We start from the raw sequence: 20,237 nt of genomic DNA on the forward strand, positions 1-20,237 counted from the left end.
CGGCCGACTTGAACTGATCCAGGTTTCACCTATATTGTGTGCTCTCCGAACGGAATGGGGTGCCTACTATCACCGAAAACATGGTGATCGTGCAGCAATTTGTTGAAGCGTCCGGTTATCTTGATGGTTAGGTTTGGTCTTTACACTTAACTCGAGGGAAGCGATCCAAATGTTTGGGCGCTCCAGGTGGCGTTGCTTCTCCTTACGGAGCGACTACGGGAAGTGAGCGAGCGAGTCAACGGACAGTTCGTCATACAAGTCTGCAAATTCGGGGTCCAAGTGTGGGATCGTTGAGCGTGGTGGTGACTCTCCAAAGGGTCGGTTCATGCGGGTGGTCAGTTTGCGTGGATACGAGGCAGGTGGTTCTGTGCCGCTTCGTATGGAAGGGAACATTCCATGGGTGCAGCACCCGCTCCAGGAAACTGTACTCTTTCCGCAGCAGGTTTTGTTTATAATGAGCTGCGTGTCCTCGATTAAATCCATACCGAGGAGGCCAAGTACAGTTGTTGGCAGCTGGTAGGACTATGAATGGGGTCTGGATAACGCAGTGCTGGAACCGGACGTCACTTCACGTATCCAGTCTCCATCTGCGATAATCGAGTTCATCTGCTGCAGGCTAAACTTGTAGTTGTAGCCCAGAAAAGAGCATACGGCGTGGTTCCCCCGACACTTTGGCAAAGGCTTGTGTTCAGAGATGCGTTTTCATATGTATTTTCGACTTCGATCTGTACGATGGGTCAGCAGCGGCGGTGTTGCACAATTGGAGTTGGATCTGCGAGGAAAAAGCGTAGATCTTCGGGCTGCCTGCCGGTCTTTTTGGTGCACTTCGGGCAGATATTACGAATTGCTCCAGGTTCCCCGCAGCCGTAGCTCGTGTTGCCATTGGTGGCGGGAGCCCTGGTGTGTGCGGCGAATGGTGCTCGCTTTCTGTTGGGTGCGGTTGAGGTGATGGCTTCCTTCCTCTTCCGTTTGTGGTACTCTTCTTGCGTATGCCCGTTGAAACGGCAGTACGCGTAGCGAGGGGGGTTAGTGGCGGTTGGTTTTGTCGGGTCTTCAGTTCGGATGACATCCATCTTTCGGACTTCCTCGATAAGGTCTTTCAATGTCTGGACTCTGGTTCGGATAGTCGCACGGCGTTTATTTTCGGGAGTAAGACAAACTGCAAACCATGCTCACCTGAAATGTTTCCCTCTGGAGTTGTTTTCCAGGAATTTTTGAGATGATAGCTCTTTTTTGGCTAATAAATAGCTTTGTGCCTTCTTTCTCCCCGTACATCGTGGATAAGATGGTGCGTAGGATCTGGTGCACGAGCAGCGTCGGGCCGAAGTTTTCTCTGAGGGTGGTAGTTCCCTCCTAGGTGCTTACGGTGTCCTTGATTCCTTGCCACCAGGTCCCTGTGGTGCCGTGTAACAGCATGGCGATTCCCTTCAGCACGTGAGCGTCACTCTCGTTTTCACACACCTTGTAGATGTTGACGGCATAGAAGAAAGCGTAGACGTCTTCAATGGCGCTGAATTTCCAGTCAAGACACTTTTTATTTTACTCAAAATCTACTAATTTTAGATTAGCAAGGAAAGAATGGCGGTCACGACACACCCGATGCTGTATTGTAGACCGGTATCAAGTGTTTTGTGACTAGCATTCTTCCTGACGAGACATCTAATGTGTTATATTAATGTTTGAAACCAAAATAAACTAAATACAAAGAGTGAATTAAAAATGGCCATGCCAGTTAAAGTAATATAGTGCCAACTTCCGGTCTAGGTTAAAGTTTGGCCATCTTGAACATATTTCCGTTAGATCGGAATAACTTTTATGTGAAAGTTTAAAAACGTTTTTCGTGAAAGACCCTGTATATAGCTCTACTGTGTAAGACGTGTGATTTTCTCCCTCCAACAACACACGTCCTTATGGTAGTGTCTGGCGTACCCACACTTGTAACCTATGCTTACCTTTGTGAAGAGCACCACTTGGAGCGTCCTTTTTTTTCGCATTTTATTCCTAACTTTTCGATCAACTTGCATACTTATAACATATCTCGCAACGATGGCGCCCCGAATGACGTAGGTGAGCGTGATGATAACTAATACGGTAGACGGAATCAGTAGGCCATATACTAAAGCATTCGTGTCCAAAAACCTAAAAAAATGCTTTTCTCACTTGGAATCTTCACGTTACAAAGCTTACCAGCAATTGTGTGTTTTTAAACTCGCCGTATCAAGTAACTTTCCAGCTTTATCCCTATATTGTATGAAAACGCTCGCACCTAATAATATAGCCGGAATACCCCATGCGAACAGTGAGTATCTGAAACAATTAAATAACTAATTCAGGGTTTTAGTATAATACCGATTGTAAGTAAACATGGGGTAACAAATCGACATGTACCAATAAGCGAATAACAGTAAAATCGCGTAATTATCATGAGTACCTACTTTAGTATCGTTTAACAAAACTACCCCAAATGTACGCAACTCACCAATTTAAATTGGACATTGCGGATGATTGTAAAATAATTAAAATCTATGTATCACTTGTTCTGACCTAAATTTCGTATAGCTACGTACAGTGTGAATTATTGAATGTAATTAAAATCCGCAAGTACAATTGAAATTCCCCTTGCGTAAACAAAATTGAAAATTGATTGATCGACGAGATTCAAACGGACGGGAGTATACAAAAATCGACAGGAGGGATGGGTGAAACGTCATCGAGATAATCGTGATAAATTATTCAAACAGTGAAGGGCGATTAATTTTTTTCTCCGGCAAGCAATTTGACGTTAATGTAACAAGTTGTACCTAATTGCGCATAATTTTACCTACCTCACAAAATGTTTTCCAATTGCGTGATCGTCGCACGGAACAAGATTTAAATTACTTTTAAATTGGGCATTCATATGATGAGTCATCGCCAATATCCAACAAAAGGTGCAGAGTCTCACGTACTGCATTGAAAATGATATCGCGATGCACAGCTCGGAATCCTGAAACAAGCATAAGTGAATTAGTGACTATGAATGGATAGAAAGTCAGTCAAGTCGAGACTAATGGAATTAAGCTTTTCATGTTCCGTTTTAAGGCGCGTTAGCATAAAAATAAATCCCTATTTTCGAGAGAGTGCTTTGCGTATCTAATCGATAGAGCAACTACAAGGAATAAATTGTTTTTTTTACTTAATTTAGATTTAGTAATAGCAGCTAAATAGATTCTATTGGAGATACAACTCAACAGTTTTAAGAAGGGGGCAGTGTAGCAGTGTTAGCTGTAAGCAAATTGTAGATGAAGTGGTGATGCAAAAGGTAATGACTAAAAAGAAAGAAGGTTTGGATGTTTAGGAAATGCCCTCGATAATAGTTCCACCCTGATTAACTATGAAATTCAATAAACATAAAAATAAATGAATTTTTGAATAATTGATCAAAAGGAATCATTTTAAAATATTTTCAAGATGGCCGCTTTTCCGGTCGTATCAGAACGAAACCGGAACTTTCTTATTTCAAATAACACTATCTCTTTTGTTGGAATTTTCGAAGTCCTCCTAAAAAATCAGTATGACCATGTCTAACTGACATGGTTTCGAAGTTATTTGACATTTTGACAGTTGTCACGAATTGACAGCTAAAAGTCCACGCTATCAAATGTTATTGGTCTGATTTTTAAATGTATATCGAAAATAATACGAATACTCGATCATTGTTGATAATTGGCTTTTGACCAAAAACTCGAAATTTGCAAATGGAAACCATATCTGTACTATTCATCAATAAAAAGAGAATAAAGACGGACAAATAAATGTAATTGCAAAATTTTTCTAAATTTTTGTATATAGAATTTCAAAAGTTGCATTTGTCACGACGAACTGTCGAAGACTTCTCATAATAATTACTCTAAAATGATCCGAGAAGGTAAATTATGTGACAACTACGTCCTCTAAGTATACCATTATTCATTCAATCAATCTTTGAAATGTTACGCGAGCATTGCTTAAACCGAACGGCATTCTTTTGAATCGAAACGACCGTCCCCCGGGGATTGTTGATGGCACCGAGAAATGTTGCTACTACAAGTTTGTCCAGAATTGCCGAAGTATATGGAATAAGGTAAGCAGCAGGTTTTGTTCCATCAAGTGTCTTGGGTTTCAGTTAATTTGGGCGGAAAAGTTTTGATTCTAAATTTGCATTGTTCTTCGGATGTGGGAGGGGAGAAGGGTCGATTTTTGAAAACGGATAGTTTCTATGCAAACGCTCGTACTAAGGTGCGAAGGGTAACTACAACATCAATTTTTGACCAATCCCGCAACTGCTCTTGCGATCATCGTAAAGTTACGAATGAGACATTTGACAACATGGTAAATTGACTCAAACATAACCTATTTTTATAAATTGTGGTTGTCTGTCTTTTTTCCATTTAAATAATTATATTATTCCAGTTGCAGATAAGTGGTGTTGGTTGGGTTGGCGGGAATCAAAAATATTTAAAAAAAAGTGGACTCAATGAGAAATTAGATACGTAAAAAGTAAGTCACAAATGGTAAAATATATATTATCGTTTATTCACATGAGAATGTGTAAAAATGAAAAAAATTATGAAAAATTGTGAACTTACAATCTACTATTTGCAGAGTTCTTATGGGCGCCATATTGGATTTCTACAGAATAAGATAGGGGACAAGAAAAGAAATTCAGTTGAATGCATTGCCATCATAGCCATGTTGCTTCAGCGAAATCTATTTGTCCATGAATGTTTTGTTGTGAAATGATTGTACCTAAAACATTTGATTTTGAAATTTTTCCTGTAAATGTAATCAATTCTATTGTACCGCCCGGACAAAAGTCATGTGATATGCGCATGTGCGATCATCGTTGAGCTTCATTTTTCCGGACTACTTCGACTATTTCTAAAGACGACCACTTCAAGTACTTCGACTACTACTTCTAGTACTTTGAGTGAACCTACTTCTACCAGTGGGCCGGTCTTGGTATAGTGTGACAAGTCCAATAAGAAATACGTAAATCGTAGCCTGTAGCTTCTACATCTAGCGTGTGATGGAAAAACAGATTCAGATGCTCCGAAAAAAGTGCCCATAAAAGGCGCTAACGGGGACAGTCCATTTGTCACCGTTTAAACTAGGAAAAATTAAAACGAAATATATTTTCAGCTTTTCGGAGATTTTTCAAAAATTTCAAATAAGTTTTTTTTGTCATAAAATTGCCCACACTGTATCTCACCGTTACGGAGATCTCAATGGTGAGCCACGAATTTGAACCACCCTGTAAGTACATTGCTAGTGACGACGCACGCAACTTTCGTGCAGGTAGTTTACTTTACAGTGTTTAAGTTATATGCGCGAAAACGATTTACACAAGATTTGTAAAAATCCATCCTGAGGTAAATTAATAAAGGTGATTGATTTAATCAACGCGAATTTTACGTATAAAAACTATAACACAGTGGTTCACCGGTGATCGACTTAGCTTTGTTGATTGTGTCGTGAGAACTAGTTTACGGATCACACGACTTAATCTGAATTTTCACACCACCACGCGTGAACTTACGAGTGGTTGACTTACACTTTTTTCCAGATATACTCAAATTCTGTCGTGGCATAACGCCCATTACCCCTCGGAGGTCTACCAAATTTCCATTTCTACTACTTCCATTGATCATGCGAATATTTTCCACCAATCAACTAACCTTTTGTCAACTAATGAATCTCCAGAAATTCAAATAGACTGGTATATCAAACTCACGTTGACTGAACATTCTACAAAATCAGCAAAACACATGTTGTGTACCAGGGTCGATAACGGAGGATCCGACCGCAATTGTCACGTAATTCCTGTTAACTTCAAACATACATACACAGCCAGGACCGTACTAAGAAATCATTCGCCCATCTTGTATGACCCAATTTAAACAAATTGATAAAATTCCACTAAAATAAAAATCCGGCAGCAGACTCCCGTTACATAACAGAAGAGAAATATTTCAAATTAAAATTTCGAATTAGTCTTACCTTATGCAATTTTTTTAGCAAACTATTCAGATATTTCAAATATTGCGGTCACCAAAAAGTAGCACGTGCCTCAATTCCATACCTCCATAATAATGGAAAATGAGTATATACGAGATGGACAGAAAAAAACTTTCGGTCTGATACCTCCCACATATATGTTTATTCCTATCCTAATTCTCAACGTATTAGTATGCTTTCTTAAATTTAATTCAAAATCTGTTGATAATAGTAGCAAAGAACGGGTTTAATCTTGCCTCCTATAACCACGTATTAAATCAATGGTGAAAAGTAGATTACTTGTTCGTATCAGTTGTTTTTGTTGGGGTGATAAAACATACCTTTTTTACTTTTAATTTAAAAGTTTTAAAAACCTCTTTTTTAATACAGTGTAATTCCCATGTAGGTCCCACAATAAAAAGTAACTGAAACTTTAATATTTCAAAACAGTTATGCATGAATGCTTTGATATCATATCCATCTAATTGTTTGGTGTAAACTTTACTTTAATGTTAAAATGGTATCGTTTAGTAACTATGTATATATAATGGACTTTTTTAAATGACAAACACTTCAAAATATAAAATAAAAAATGCAGGAACGTATTTAAAAAAAATATGTTGATGATGGTCTGAAAAATCGAAACGTCATACTTGTATGTAATACAATGTAATTATGCGAACCTGTAGAGGGGAGAAAATGGTAATGAGAAACTGTCACTCAAGATGACGATGAACATCCATTCGGCTAATATGGTAAACTGTTCATTTGGATACTACCACGCACTTCAGTATCATCTTACACTAATGAAATTTCTGACAGCGTGTTGCAGAACTAGCTAGAGAAATAGTTTGAATCAAGTCCCGATAAATCCACCACCAAAAAGCCACTATTACATTTATACAACAAAGCCAGTTTGTTTAAAACAAGAATCAAGGTAAGTAAAGAAATGAAGATATCGAAACAACGCCAGATGATGTTTTTGTGCGTCTGTTAAAGGTAATTAGAATTTTCTTGGAAATTTAATTTGTTTCAATCGAAGATATGGATTTTGTCGAATAAATTTGTGTCGTGTGTAAATGATCAGCTTTGTGAAAAATTTTCTATTCGTTCCCAGGATTATATGTGATGTGTTAATTAAAAATTGCGGTTGACCAAAACTTGTGGTTAAGTACCGAACCACATAAAGATGTGCAGGGTGGTTTATAGCTAGTCAATACACGCCAGAAGAACTTAACTTTCCGTTGGTAAAGGTGTCATAATAATAACAAGAAAATTCGAAAAGTGTCTTCGGTCATTCATTTATACTTTGACGGAAAATTGTATTTTGGATGAAACAAATTTTTAACACCCAGGGATATCACTAGATTTATAAACAAAATTAAATTGCATTTATTTTCACAAGAAAATTTAAAACATACAATATTAAACTATCGTCAGAGCGCGTACCATTAATATAATGCACGCATGATATGTTATTTTGATTTCTTGTGATTCCCGTGGGTTTTGTGCACGTGCTACGAGTTTATACATGCTTTATACCCTTTAAAGTTTTGTAAAGCATACCCAACAAATCTCATTTTAATTGCTCTCATTATACAACCCTTGTAAACGCTTTTACTCCCCAAACTGGTTTTTTGTCGACGTAATAACTAATAAAGGTTACAGTCGCGTAAATCGTAAACCAAAGACGAAAAAATTGAATTAGCGGTATTAAATATTGTATTTCGTCAGTAAAATCTTTCGACGAAAAACGTAATGTGCGTTCTTGCTAAATTCCCATTTGACTCAAAGTAAATTAGTTTGCTCGAATGATTTTAATGAAGTATTTCTGCCGAACTTAAATAAATGGATTACCGTAAAATAATTTGGAGGGGAAACCAATGTTTCGGTAACAGCTCATTCGGTAGGTTCACGACGCATTCATGTTGTTACTATGTGGTATCAAGATACCAAACAATGTACAGACTGAGACAACCAAGTGCGGCAAGAGCACTGCGTTAGACCACGAAGACAGTAAGATCCGCGGTGACAGGTTGAACAGATAAAACCTTCGCTTCGCTTTCCCAATTCGTCCCATTTCAACAAAAAGGTCACCTACCCGCACGTAAATCTATTACGACCTTGTTACTACGTCTGAAGCTTCTGTGAAAGCTTTAGAAGTAAGCTTCTGAAAATGTGTACTGACGTGTGTCAGCCAAATAATTACAAAGTTTCATTTTTAAATTTTAGGAAACGGAAACTGAAATGATGTGGACTGCAATTACGTTTTTAAGCGTGCATCGAGGGGGAAACAACTATAAAAATATGTGTACACAAAAATTCAAATTCAAAAAAATTCTGAAAAATTCAAAAAAATTCAGAAAATTTACAAAAATTCTGAAAATTTAGAAGAATTTAAGAAAATTCAATAAAATTTAAAAAATTCAAAAAATTCAAAAAAATTCAAGAGAATTCAAAAAATTCAAGAGAATTCAAAAAATTCCAGAAACTGCAAAAGAAAAATTCAGCCTGCTGGTCTCACTGCCTGCATTAATCTGTGAAGACAATTTCGTAAAACGTGAAACACGAAAGATTAAAATTACTGCAGATACGCGTCTCATTCACGGCTGATAGTTGCCACGCCACATTAAAAGACCAAACTGGAAAGAAAATAATAAAAATAAAAACTCTTCACAAGGAAAAATTTAGGACGTTTTGCAAACAGGGTGTAGCTTTATTGAGGGCGTAAAATACTTCGAAAAGTTGCAGAAAATCAGAAAGCCAGGAAATAGCTTTAATATATAAATATGTCGAGGTCGGCTCGGAAGATGACTAATTTACGAGCTAATTTACGTCTGCCGCTGCAATGTGTAGATATGCAATAAGGTACCTAAATAAGAATGAATGCTTGTATTGTCACAGGCATAAAAACCTCAATTTTTCGCTGATGTAAAATTATAAAATATTCTTCAGTTGCATTTTTAGCGCATTTCCACAAAAATAAAAAAAAAATGCGCTATTGTGGCCACTTTGTCCGTCCGTCCGTCCGTCCGTCCGTCTGTCCGTTATTGTAAAAAAAACAAAAAACCGTTTTTTACATGTTCCATAATTTTACACTTTTGCCGTTTATTAACGATCCTAGAGATCGTTTATTATTTTGCATTGCTATCTGTCGCCTGCCGGTTGGTCTCTCCGTCTGTTTCTTTGTCTGTCTGTCCATCTATCTGTCCGTGTGAACGATAACTTTGTTTAGAAATGTTCGATCGCTTTTACATCTCCGTTAGTTATGAACTGAATTGCATGAAATTAAATATGTGCATAGCTTTAGCCATATAATACGCAATTCCAAAAGTTGAATCGAATCGATTCAAAATTCACAGTGCCCTTTTCGCATCTCCACCATTTATAAACCGAATTGCAAACTTTTTTACTTATAAAAGTATTTGAATGAAATTTGATACATAGGCACTTGGGATAAAGGAAAATCAAACGCCAATTTCAAAATTTAGTTTTGCGCATGCGCAGTGCCAACTTTTTTATTTATGGAAGAATTTAAACGAAATTTGATACATAGGCACTTGGGATAAAGGAAAATCAAACGCCAATTTCAAAATTTGGTTTTGCGCATGCGCAGTGCCAACTTTTTTATTTATGGAAGAATTTAAACGAAATTTGATACATAGGCACTTGGGATAAAGGAAAATCAAACGCCAGTTTCAAAATTTGGCTTTGCGCATGCGCAGTGCCAACTTTTTTTATTTATGGAAGAATTTAAATGAAATGTGATACATAGGCACTTGGAATAAAGGAAAATCTAGCGCCAGTTTCAAAATTTTATTTTGCGCATGCGCAGTGCCAACTTTTTCATCTATGGAACTATTTAAGTGAAATTTGATACTTAGGCGCTTGGAACAAAGGAAAATCTAACATTAGTTTTAAAATTTAGGTTTGCGCATGCGCAGTTCCAACTTTCTTATTTAGAAAAGCATTGAAATGAAATTCTTCTCATAAACTGAAATTGAAGTAGCACGTCAAAAATGGATTGCCCATGTGCAACGCTATCTTTCATATTTGTGGCCGGATTTTTACGATTTTAACAGAAGTTGCATCTTACAAATGGGAAATGAATGCAAGTGGAAATGCGCTTTATGTAAATCGTTTACGATTACTTTTTAACTTGTTGTTATTTTTCGGAACTTTAATTGTTTAAATATCAACTCCGTTCGGCATTTTGTCAAAGTAGGTAAGATACTACCTACCTACTCTCAATAATAGGAACGTGTACTTTAGAATCCCTAAGGCAAGGATTATGAATACAATACCTGTCTATTGTCTATTGGATCTCTTTTTTACTCTAAACCTGTCTGTGATTTTGTAAATAACTCAGAATAATTGTGATTTTGTTTGTATTGTAACGTTTTATTAAATTTAAACAACGTTAACGAGTTTATTTATACAATAAAAGAATAACACTTACAAAATACAACAAAAATTCTAGAAAACTTACAATAATTCAAGAAAATTCAATAAAAATTCAAGAAAATTTACAAAAATTCAAGAAAATTTACAATAATTCAAGAAAATTTACAAAAATTCAAGAAAATTTACAAAAATTCAAGAAAATTTACAAAAATTCAAGAAAATTTACAAAAATTCAAGAAAATTCATGAAAATTGGCAGACGTTTCAAATTCAACAAAATTCACAAAAATTCAATAAAAACCAAGAAAATTCAAGCAAGTGTACACAAAAATTCAAAGTTGTTTCCCCCTCGGCGTGCATAATTAATATTTCTTAAGAGAGAAGAACTTCATCAAAGAGTTGTTGTAGGAGTCTAAAATGTGCAAGATGTTGATCAATAAAACAAGGTAATTCATTTTCATTTGGCATTGATCAATAGAATTAAAAAAATAATAGTTTTATGATTTGCAAAATTTGCCTCTGGGTTAATTTCATATTATAATCCCATTAATGTTATCGCCATTGGGAAAGTGATTTAAGAGCGTGACTTACTAAAATTCAAGTTTTTCATTTCCTTAATGTCTGTAGCGCTCTGTACAATAGTTTTTCTAGTTGTGTCTTGCTATCTTCTTCCATTTTCGGTCGAATTTATTCCAAGCTTGCTTTTTTGAGTGGTTTATTAATTCTTTTACGCGTATCCTTGGTTCCTTCAGTTTTATTAGCTATACGATTTCCATTATTTTTTATTTAACAATGGTTCCCCATATTTATTGCAGCTTGATTTTGTCCGTCGTCGCTAGGATTCTTTCATTTCTGTTCGAGTTTCGCTTTTAAACTGCTCAGCTGTCTCGTCTTGATGGTCACCAGTGTTGCGCTGCCCGAAGTTTATTGATGTTTTGTGTGAGCTTTCGGTTCTAGCTTTATTTTGGAGAGAACCATGTAGTTTGTAGTGTCCTGGTTTTCTTCTGGCTCTCACATCTAGTATCACCTTCTTATGACTTCGACGTAATGTAATATTGAATTCTCTTTTCTATAATAAAACACCCGTGTGTGTGAATATCTTTGTTTGAAGAACGTATTGACCACAAATAAATCATTTTCCACGTAACAGTTTGTTATTCTTTTTCCATTACTGTTTCTGTACGTTTATCCAAACGGACCCAGCACCTCCAGTACTTCGTTATTGTATTTTTTCACCCGTACTGTTTGTATCGCCTAGTACTAAGCTTCTTCCCTTTGTCTTGTAAAAGAAATGTTCTAATTTCTCACGTCTCTTTTGAAATAACTGGCCGTTGAACTTAAACAAACTAAAAGACACCAATAAACCACAATAATGTATTCAAATATCGAACGCGTTCCAACAGCGATTGTATCATCAGCGAACCACTGAGGCATCTGAAGCTGCCCGTGGAACTTCTCACCCGCATTCACTTATATTTATATCCCTTCTCTTAGTATCTACTGTAATTAAGTTTCGCCTTCGACGTTATAAGTTTATAAGTTCTGCGTACCTCTTTTACCAGATTTTGTCAATTCTACTTCGGTACTGAATAGAAGTATTTAACGACGCTCCTTGCGGTTATTTAATGACAATGTCTCATACTTACATCTAAATGTTGTTTCAATTCAAATCTGTTTCCTTTTAGCAATTGAACTCGAAAAACTAACTAATAAAAATGCGACACCGTCTAGTCTAATTGCTAGGCAACAGATTTTCATTACCTAAACAACACAAATTTACTCGGTAAAATACAAACCTCTTGGGCAATTGAAAATGATAATTCTGGCTTTCTATGGACATTTTCACAAATTTTAATTTTGCGGTTGTCAATTCCTACTACTATTTTGTCCATAGGAAGCTTTTTGAATGGCAGGTTGTTTTTCAAACCCTTGTTCACCAAATGTGACACAATGGTTTTTGATTCGTAAGTTTGACAATTTTTTATGATGAATACGACGTTTAGAATAAACTTTATGTCTAATCACACTATCCATGTTACTCAAGACAGTAATTCAATGTAGTTCACTTTATACGTAGAGAAGAGCTATATTATGTTATTTAAATCATTATTCAAACAAACCCATTCAATTACCAGTATATGGCAATGTAACGAATTTGTAGAGCGATATCAAAGCGCCATCCAGTCGAAGCAGGATTAGACACAGGCCATAAGGAGTATAAGCAAATTGCATTGTGTTTAATTTCAGTTTCAACTGTATTTATTTATTTTTTGTCTTTATTTTGAAGTGAGCGGGGCTTCCGCCCAAGCTGCTCTTCCAATCTAACCCCCTATGCATTTTCAGCCTAACCCGGATTCAAACCAGAGACGCTTAGTGATAGATAGTGAACTTCGCACTTGTGTTATAAATATACATGTTAGAAACCCACTCCATGGGACGTAAATTAAGTGTTTTAAATAAAGTTATTTAAAAAATAAAAATAGTTCATCAACAATTAATGGAATATAAATAAATTAAGCAATTTAATTTATGTAAAAACAATTCTACATATATGGCTTTGATCCTGAGAAAAAAGTATATGCACATTTGAAATCTCATAAAGTTTTCTACACGAAAGATAAAATCGCCTGTTTCATAATGTTATTAGGTACCTAATTCGTATACAGCTTTCCAATACCTTGAAGCCGCTTCAAAGGAAACTGCCGCAATATAAATAGGGAGTAAAGGAATGCTGCTGCTAACATTTTCCGTGAGATACAGGTTGTGAAAAGAGACTTAATTGGCTTACTGGCATCCGTAAGCCAACGATAATTCAATTATTAATTTTCTTTTATATTCTTTTATATAGCGAATATTGCGCACCTGTCACATTGGCAATGTCTATATAATGACTCCTGTTATTACTGACAGATTGGCATTAATCAAAAGTTCTATATGAATATTGAAATTTTATATTAAAATACGATCTCGGGTAAAATTTAATACAAAACTAGTCAGGAAAATGACATTGCTCGACTCAAAAATTGAAGTACTCGGCTCCAAAGGGCCTCGTACTTTATTGATAAAAATATTTAAAGAGTAGAGTACCTAATGCAAAAAATGCGCTTTTACGTGTGGTAACCAACATCGTTGGTGTGAAACTAAAATTCCGGTGATAAAGGTTTCGAATTATCCAGTTCAGTTTGCATTTCTGCCAAAAGACTAAATAATAATCACATCAAATGGAAATTTCGGAGAGAAATTTCTCAGTTCAGTTTGTGGTACAATTACACGTAGTAATTAGAAATAAACAACTCTGTAGATATTCCGACATTAATAGCATCTAAACTCGGTTTGTAATTGTAATTCTAACCCTTTCCAATTAAAGTCAAAAAAGTAATTACAATTGTAAATTTCGTTTAACCCTTCGCACGTAAGCAAACAGCCTACATTTGAAGGTAAATATTTAAAATGGTTAGAATCAATTTTCTGGAACCTCCAGAGTATGGGAATTTTACACAAACCGTTCATTAAAATATGATAATATACTTACGGGGACCCCTCCCACGCCTATAACGTAGAGAAGCTGGTTCATAAAGAGCGCCGCTAAAAGATTCATCAATGTCGTTCCGGAAAGACTCCGAAGATCCGAAAATAAGCTGAAACAAACACTTGTTGAAGTAGGTAGGTACTTGTAATAAAACGTTTCTTATGTTATAAAATGATTGATTTTCTTTCGCTGGCAGTCTGCTTATAATTTTTCTTTGTGGAAAAACACACCTACCATTTCCATTTATATTATGAGTGATTTTTTAAAAAAGAAATCCGTTGGAAATAATTCCAGGCTTTCTCATTGTAGAGATGTTGCAATTTATCATCATTACAGCAGTTTCAGTTTAAACTCTTCCTTCTTTTAATGAACTTTGACTCAATGGAAATGGTGTGAATAATGCGATTGAAAATTTTATACACCCAACCTCTCAGTTTACAGCTTTATAACACTGAGTGGAATGACAAAATTAAACATCAACTGTTGCTGTTCAGTTCTGACTACACCAGTGGAATTAAAGAACCCTTCCGCGATGGGTTAAGACAGATTAACTTACAAGTATGTCTAATCCGGACAGCTAGATGTAATTAATTCTGAATATTCTGATATACAGTGATATTCATTTAGAATAGTAGACATAGGGATTTCCTATGTCTAGGTTTAAATGACAAAAACACTTCTTAAGGATGCCTAATTTTATGCAACCAAAATAACTTCTTAACAGATGAAGATTTTGCAGTCATATTAATTAATTAGATAAAAAATAAGACACTGTAAACAACCCTCAAGGGAGGTTATGAAACTGCACGTTTTAATTCTTGTGGAAGAGAATCCCATAAGAAACTTAAGAAAAATAGCGGCCGAATTCATCTCATCACAATAATCTAAAAGCATACTATCGTTTTTTATTAAATGTTATTTCGGTTGCATAATATTAGGCGTCATTCAGAAGGATTTATTATATATACATTATATAGATGTGACGGTAACAACTTAATCGGATCCCTGATTGATTAGTGACTCATCAACCGAGACGTAAATGAGTAATGGTTAAGTTCGGTTTAACGTAAGTTTCCATATTCCAATTCAACAACGGCAATCATTGTCAATTTGTAATACTTAAAAAAACCTTAAGCGTTCGCCAATGGTCCTTCCAGCCGAATTCATTAATGGTATTGGCGGTACAGTCGAGTCTTAATGACAGAAAGCGAAATCTTTCGCAGCAACACTTCAATCGTGTTTATATTGCAAAAGCTTTAACAATGTAAATCATTTAAGAAGTTATCAGTTCCTGAAAAATAGCCATTAAGTGCATTAAATTCTCGAACATTAATAGTCGAAATTTAGTTTATTTACTAGAATAATTTACCAATCTTCCGCAGTATGGAAATGTCAAAAATTACCCTGATAACATAAAGTTTTGAGAACCAGCAAAAGCACGAATTAATTGTCTTGAGAGATGAACAGTTTTGATTGACAAAAATGTAACTAGTCGCTCCAAATATAGCGCAATAAACATTTTGCACCTTGGACCTCAACACTTTTGTGGTAACAATTTGTTTACATGAGAGCACGTTAATCCGTTAATACTACTAAACGAATTTATTCCCTTGTTTCGCAGCATTCGCGGTCAACGTCGCTACGTCATTAAGTTCCTTTTTTTAAATAAACCATCCACTTATGAGTAACTTACTTGTAATGGCAACTCGTCATGAATTTAAAAAGTACCCGAGAATTAAATACACGATCGAAAAATGTTTTTCGAACCGGCAACACTGTAACGTTTCGACTTTTTCGAACCGGCAACACTGTAACGTTTCGACTCTTATCTGCTTGAACACGAATAAATGTCTACTTAAATTAAAATTTTAGAATTCAGAGCATGGTTACTTGGAGTATTTAAATAACACTAGCTCCAACAAGGAACTACCGAACGGAAGTATCCGAAATTTCTCTGGGAATGGTCGTCCAATAGCGTTACAAGGAAAGGTCATAATGTAATGACTGTAACAACCAGACTTGAACTTGAATGGATTGGCACTCTTGGTAATGGCCGGACCATTGTGCATAGATTGAACAAACAAATAAGCTGCAAATACCAAGACATGTGGTATTTGGATTTCATGGATTTTGCGACCCATTTGAAAATGTCGGTCGCATACATATACATTCGAACAACTGTAACAGGTATCTAGTCGCTAAGCCGTTTTCAAAAAGTATTTTCACGAATTTGTATTTTATTCAACATAGAAAACTTACACATATACCGCTTCATAGCAAACGTGTACGAAAGTATGTCTGTAAATAAGAGCGATAACTACGTGTACACTTTCGGGAAAAGGGTGCATTTTCAAGATAATACGCTAGTGAGCCTAGATTGTAAGGGGGTTTTCGGCAGACGAGGTTGGTATATAGAAAAGTAAGCATGTACTACGTGAACGCGAATTTATTCCTGTGCTCAGTTACCTTATCTTATTATTTCATGGATTGGAAAAATCTTGGCCATTTAAAATATTTTAGCTATGGTGCATTAAGAACTTTTGTAGAGAATTGCGTATGATGCAATAACATACAGGGCGTTCCACATAGAAAGTAACTTTTTTTTATCTGAAAAATGCGACGTTTTGTTTTTTTAATTACACATTTGTATTCAGTGATTTAACCGTGTTTAAACTACAACTAAGAAAGTTAGCAATAGTGCCGACTTCATTGGAAACAGACTGTATTGTATATAACGTATAATTAATCATTTATGATACCTATTATTCCAGCTCTCGTCAGTCGAAGATTCAATAACAGTTCGATTAATCGACTGTCTACGCTAAGCTATTTTAATTAAATTGGTGCAAGCTTGTTCTTCGCCTACTTCTGAATATTACTGGTATAGAATTGCAAAATTTTCCCATTATCCTATATCTCTCCCTTACCTATTTGTACATGACTGCTTCCACACAATTTATTTAGTACTATTACTTCTTGGTTAACCTTTACTCAATTAACTATTCACAGCTTCTGTAAACTATTTCACTAGTATCTGCATAGGTTAAACGATTAAATGAGTTTGAGTTATCGATCCTACTAAAAGTTAATGTTGCTGAAAGGCAGTCAACAAACCAAATCAACTCGCTACCGACCTTTTTGTATTGATATTGGATTATGAGCACCATATAGCGGATGATGCGAATTGAAATGAATCACGTATTTTTATTACAGATACAGAATCGTAACACAAATACGAGGAAGTGAAGCTTGAACATTCGTCACGAACTTCGGTGCGCTTATTTAAACAGGGGAGCCCATCGTCGATTGTCTCTTACTTTGATAAGGCGACAGCTGCAAAAATGTAATAAAGTCAAAGATTTCTCACATGTAAAGCAAATTGAAACAAGATATCCGGAAAAATTGAAAAACTGCCACTCATCCAAAAATAAAATTTTATATTTTGTGACAAGTCTGAATGTATGATTTTGGTACACATTTCCTTGATAATGCAGTTTATTGACCTATTTACTTTTTTGGAAATTAATATAATAATAATAATAATAATAAATAACTTTAATAGACAATTTCTATACAGAGCCTGTCTAAATGGCGGAGTTCAGACATTGAAAGTAAAGTTTTATTGACATTACTTACATCATCATGATCAGTCGAAGCAACAACTACGAAACTCTGTCATTGGAATTCATAGCATATAAAAGTTAGTTATCCAATTTAAAGGAAAAAAGTTATATGTATAATATAATACTTAGTCGTAGGCTACCGTAATTATTTTATACCATTCTCGCTCTCATTATACGACATTGTTCTAAACCAAGAGTTTTCTAATAAACCATTGCGATGAGGCGTCTTATGAAACGTGTATTTTAAGTTTCTTATAGATACTATTTATTCTATACATATACATTTGAGAAATGTTTAACATGACGTTATTACGTTACTTTACATAACGAATGTAGTCAAAAGTAGCAGTAGTACATGTTGCATGAAGTTGGAGGTATACCGGGTAATCCAAAATAACTGAGGACAGTTTCAATTTCCCGCAAAACAAGAAATGTGTAAAGTTGGTAACATACTAATGTAATGATGATGATGATGAAACAGTGGCGGACTAATTTGATATAAGTTGCTGTGTTTATTTAGTCTGGCAGGATGAAATTTTGGGACATCCTAATCAAGATGGACAAGGGCGGTCTCCTTCTTGTGTAATTAACTTTTGTAATTAAATTTTATTAATTTGTACCGTTGGTCTATGTAACTAGTGTAAGCGGCACATATTAAAAGTTGAAAAAATCTTACGAACAATACAGAAAGCAAGCCATAAACGATGTGTACCTATGTCCAATAGATCGATTTGACCCGCAGCACTCCCTTCCCCCACCCTGTGGAACCAATATGGCGGCCATTTGGGAAAAAAACTGTCACTGACTAAAAAATATATATTTACATTTCAAGGATGGCGGCATGCGGGTGATCGTTTAAGGATAATTTGAGGTCGCTGATTTCAAATCTGCGACAAAAAAATCAAAATTCAAGCAATTTACACTCTAATAAGTCATTTAAATATTATAAAAATACTTCTTCCAGCCAATATATTTTTTTTGTTTTAATGTCGACCTAACTCATAAAATAATTGTTGGATAAATAATAAGAATTTTGATTTTGTAAAAAAATACATTTTACCAATAAAAAGTAAAATCATGTTTAGTTTAAAAATTTGAAGAGGGCGAAAGAGGGGAGATATGAAAAAAACACACTTGTCAAGTCAGTCTGCTCAATATCATTGTCTTATCGTACCAAAACTGAAACTGAAAAATTGTCTTTGTTTAACAGTGAAAAGTGCGAGGCGAAGCCGAGCTATGGACCGTTACAAATCAGAGCGAGTCGAGTTCGTCGGAGTGGAGCGTGTGTTTCATCAAAACCAAACAGTGTTATCAAAATTAAACAAGTATAAATGGTGCACAACTCTTGTGCAGATAAAGCGCATTTTTTCAACCGAAATAGCTTTTGTTTTGACATTACCAATGGATATATTTCTTGCAGACGTCTCAGTCGCCCTTTGTGAGTACCCTATTCCGACAATCCGTTCTTGAGGTATAAAGGAATATACCCGATCACGATAAGAGGTTGAGGAGGAGCGCTATGGTTGGTAGAAATTAATTCCTTTCGTTGAGACCTTTCATTAGAGTAAGGATAAAAGTAATTAAAGCTTAAATTTATTACATTTTGTTTGTTTGACCTCAAATTTAAACATTACTCGCATGCCATCTTTGAAATACAAATACATATTTTTTTAGTCAGAAACAGATTTTTTCTTAAATAGCCGCCATATTGGTTCTACATGGGGGGGGGGGGGGGTGCTGCGGGTCAAATCGATCTATTGGACATAAAAATCGACCATGCCAAACAGCATGCTTTCTGCATTATTCGTCAGATTTTTCTGTGTACCGCTTAGACTAAACGGCATATGGAATATTTGTGTCATACGCGAAAGCGGGCAAGGTTGTTTTTTTTCACCTTTTTATTTTATTTAACATAGAAATTTCTGGGAATTTTGTTTGGTCTTTATCTGTTATCAATTGTAAATGCTTAATTTAATAGACAAGTGCATGTGATTGATTGCCTTTTCTGTGTAGTTAAGAGAGATGAAATTTTATTTTTTCCTAGAATTTAAGTCTCTTAATGTCTGATAACAAATAATAATAATAATAATAATAATATTAATTGCAGTTTATTGACTGAATATAGTAGAATACAAGAAAAACAAGTACAAATTGTACTTGTGCAGGTAAAGGGCATTTTTTTAAACACCCCTACGAAATTTTTTCCATAAATAAGAAAGTTGGCACTGCACATGCTACACAAAACCAAATTTGGAAAATGGCGCTACATTTGCTTTTATCCCAAGTGGCTATGTATCAAATTTCATTTAAACCCCAAAACCAAATTTTGAAACTGGCTGACCAATGGTTATATTTCTTCCAAACCTCCCAATCGCCCTTTGTAGGTACTTTCCTTTGACAATTCACTCTTAAGATATAAGGAATTATAACCGATCACGACAAGGGATCGAGGAAGAAGACTATGGTTAGTATAAATTAATTCCTTTCGTCGAGACCTTTCATTAGAGTACCATGAAGCTCCACTCCCCCTCCCCTTCCCCCTCCGCCCCGTACTTTGATAAGAGAATAGAAAGAAGGGCAGTAGTTTGTAGAAAACTGTTCCTTTCGTTGAGACCTTTAATTAGAATACAATGAAAGATAAAATTAATTTTTACCCCTCCCCCCCCC

The 20,237-nt window shown here is 35.4% G+C and overlaps 1 protein-coding gene across 1 annotated transcript; it reads right to left on the reverse strand.

Moving 5' to 3' along the window:
• Nucleotides 1-1,353: 1,353 nt before the first annotated feature.
• LOC116172868 (probable G-protein coupled receptor Mth-like 6) lies at nucleotides 1,354-16,895 on the reverse strand. The gene is made up of 6 exons (XM_031490179.1): nucleotides 16,875-16,895; nucleotides 13,951-14,056; nucleotides 2,826-2,986; nucleotides 2,188-2,307; nucleotides 1,930-2,139; nucleotides 1,354-1,510 (listed from the first exon to the last, which is right to left on the reverse strand). The coding sequence occupies exons 2-6, from the start codon at nucleotides 14,014-14,016 to the stop codon at nucleotides 1,354-1,356; spliced, it is 714 nt and encodes a 237-aa protein (XP_031346039.1). The 5' UTR covers nucleotides 14,017-14,056; nucleotides 16,875-16,895.
• Between the last annotated feature and the right edge of the window lie 3,342 nt (nucleotides 16,896-20,237).

The sequence above is a fragment of the Photinus pyralis genome, unplaced genomic scaffold (genome assembly GCF_008802855.1).
Source record: "Photinus pyralis isolate 1611_PpyrPB1 unplaced genomic scaffold, Ppyr1.3 Ppyr1.4_LG5, whole genome shotgun sequence".
In the NCBI taxonomy this organism is placed as follows: Eukaryota; Metazoa; Arthropoda; class Insecta; order Coleoptera; family Lampyridae; genus Photinus; species Photinus pyralis.

Excerpts from the sequence above, each read along its gene's own strand:
- LOC116172868 (XM_031490179.1), bottom strand. The coding sequence starts at position 14,016 with ATGAATCTTTTAGCGGCGCTCTTTATGAACCAGCTTCTCTACGTTATA. Across the intron at positions 2,140-2,187 it reads TTAAAAACACACAATTGCTG|GTTTTTGGACACGAATGCTT; the intron begins GTAAGCTTTGTA and ends GCATTTTTTTAG. Across the intron at positions 1,511-1,929 it reads AGCATAGGTTACAAGTGTGG|CGCCATTGAAGACGTCTACG; the intron begins GTACGCCAGACA and ends CTGGAAATTCAG.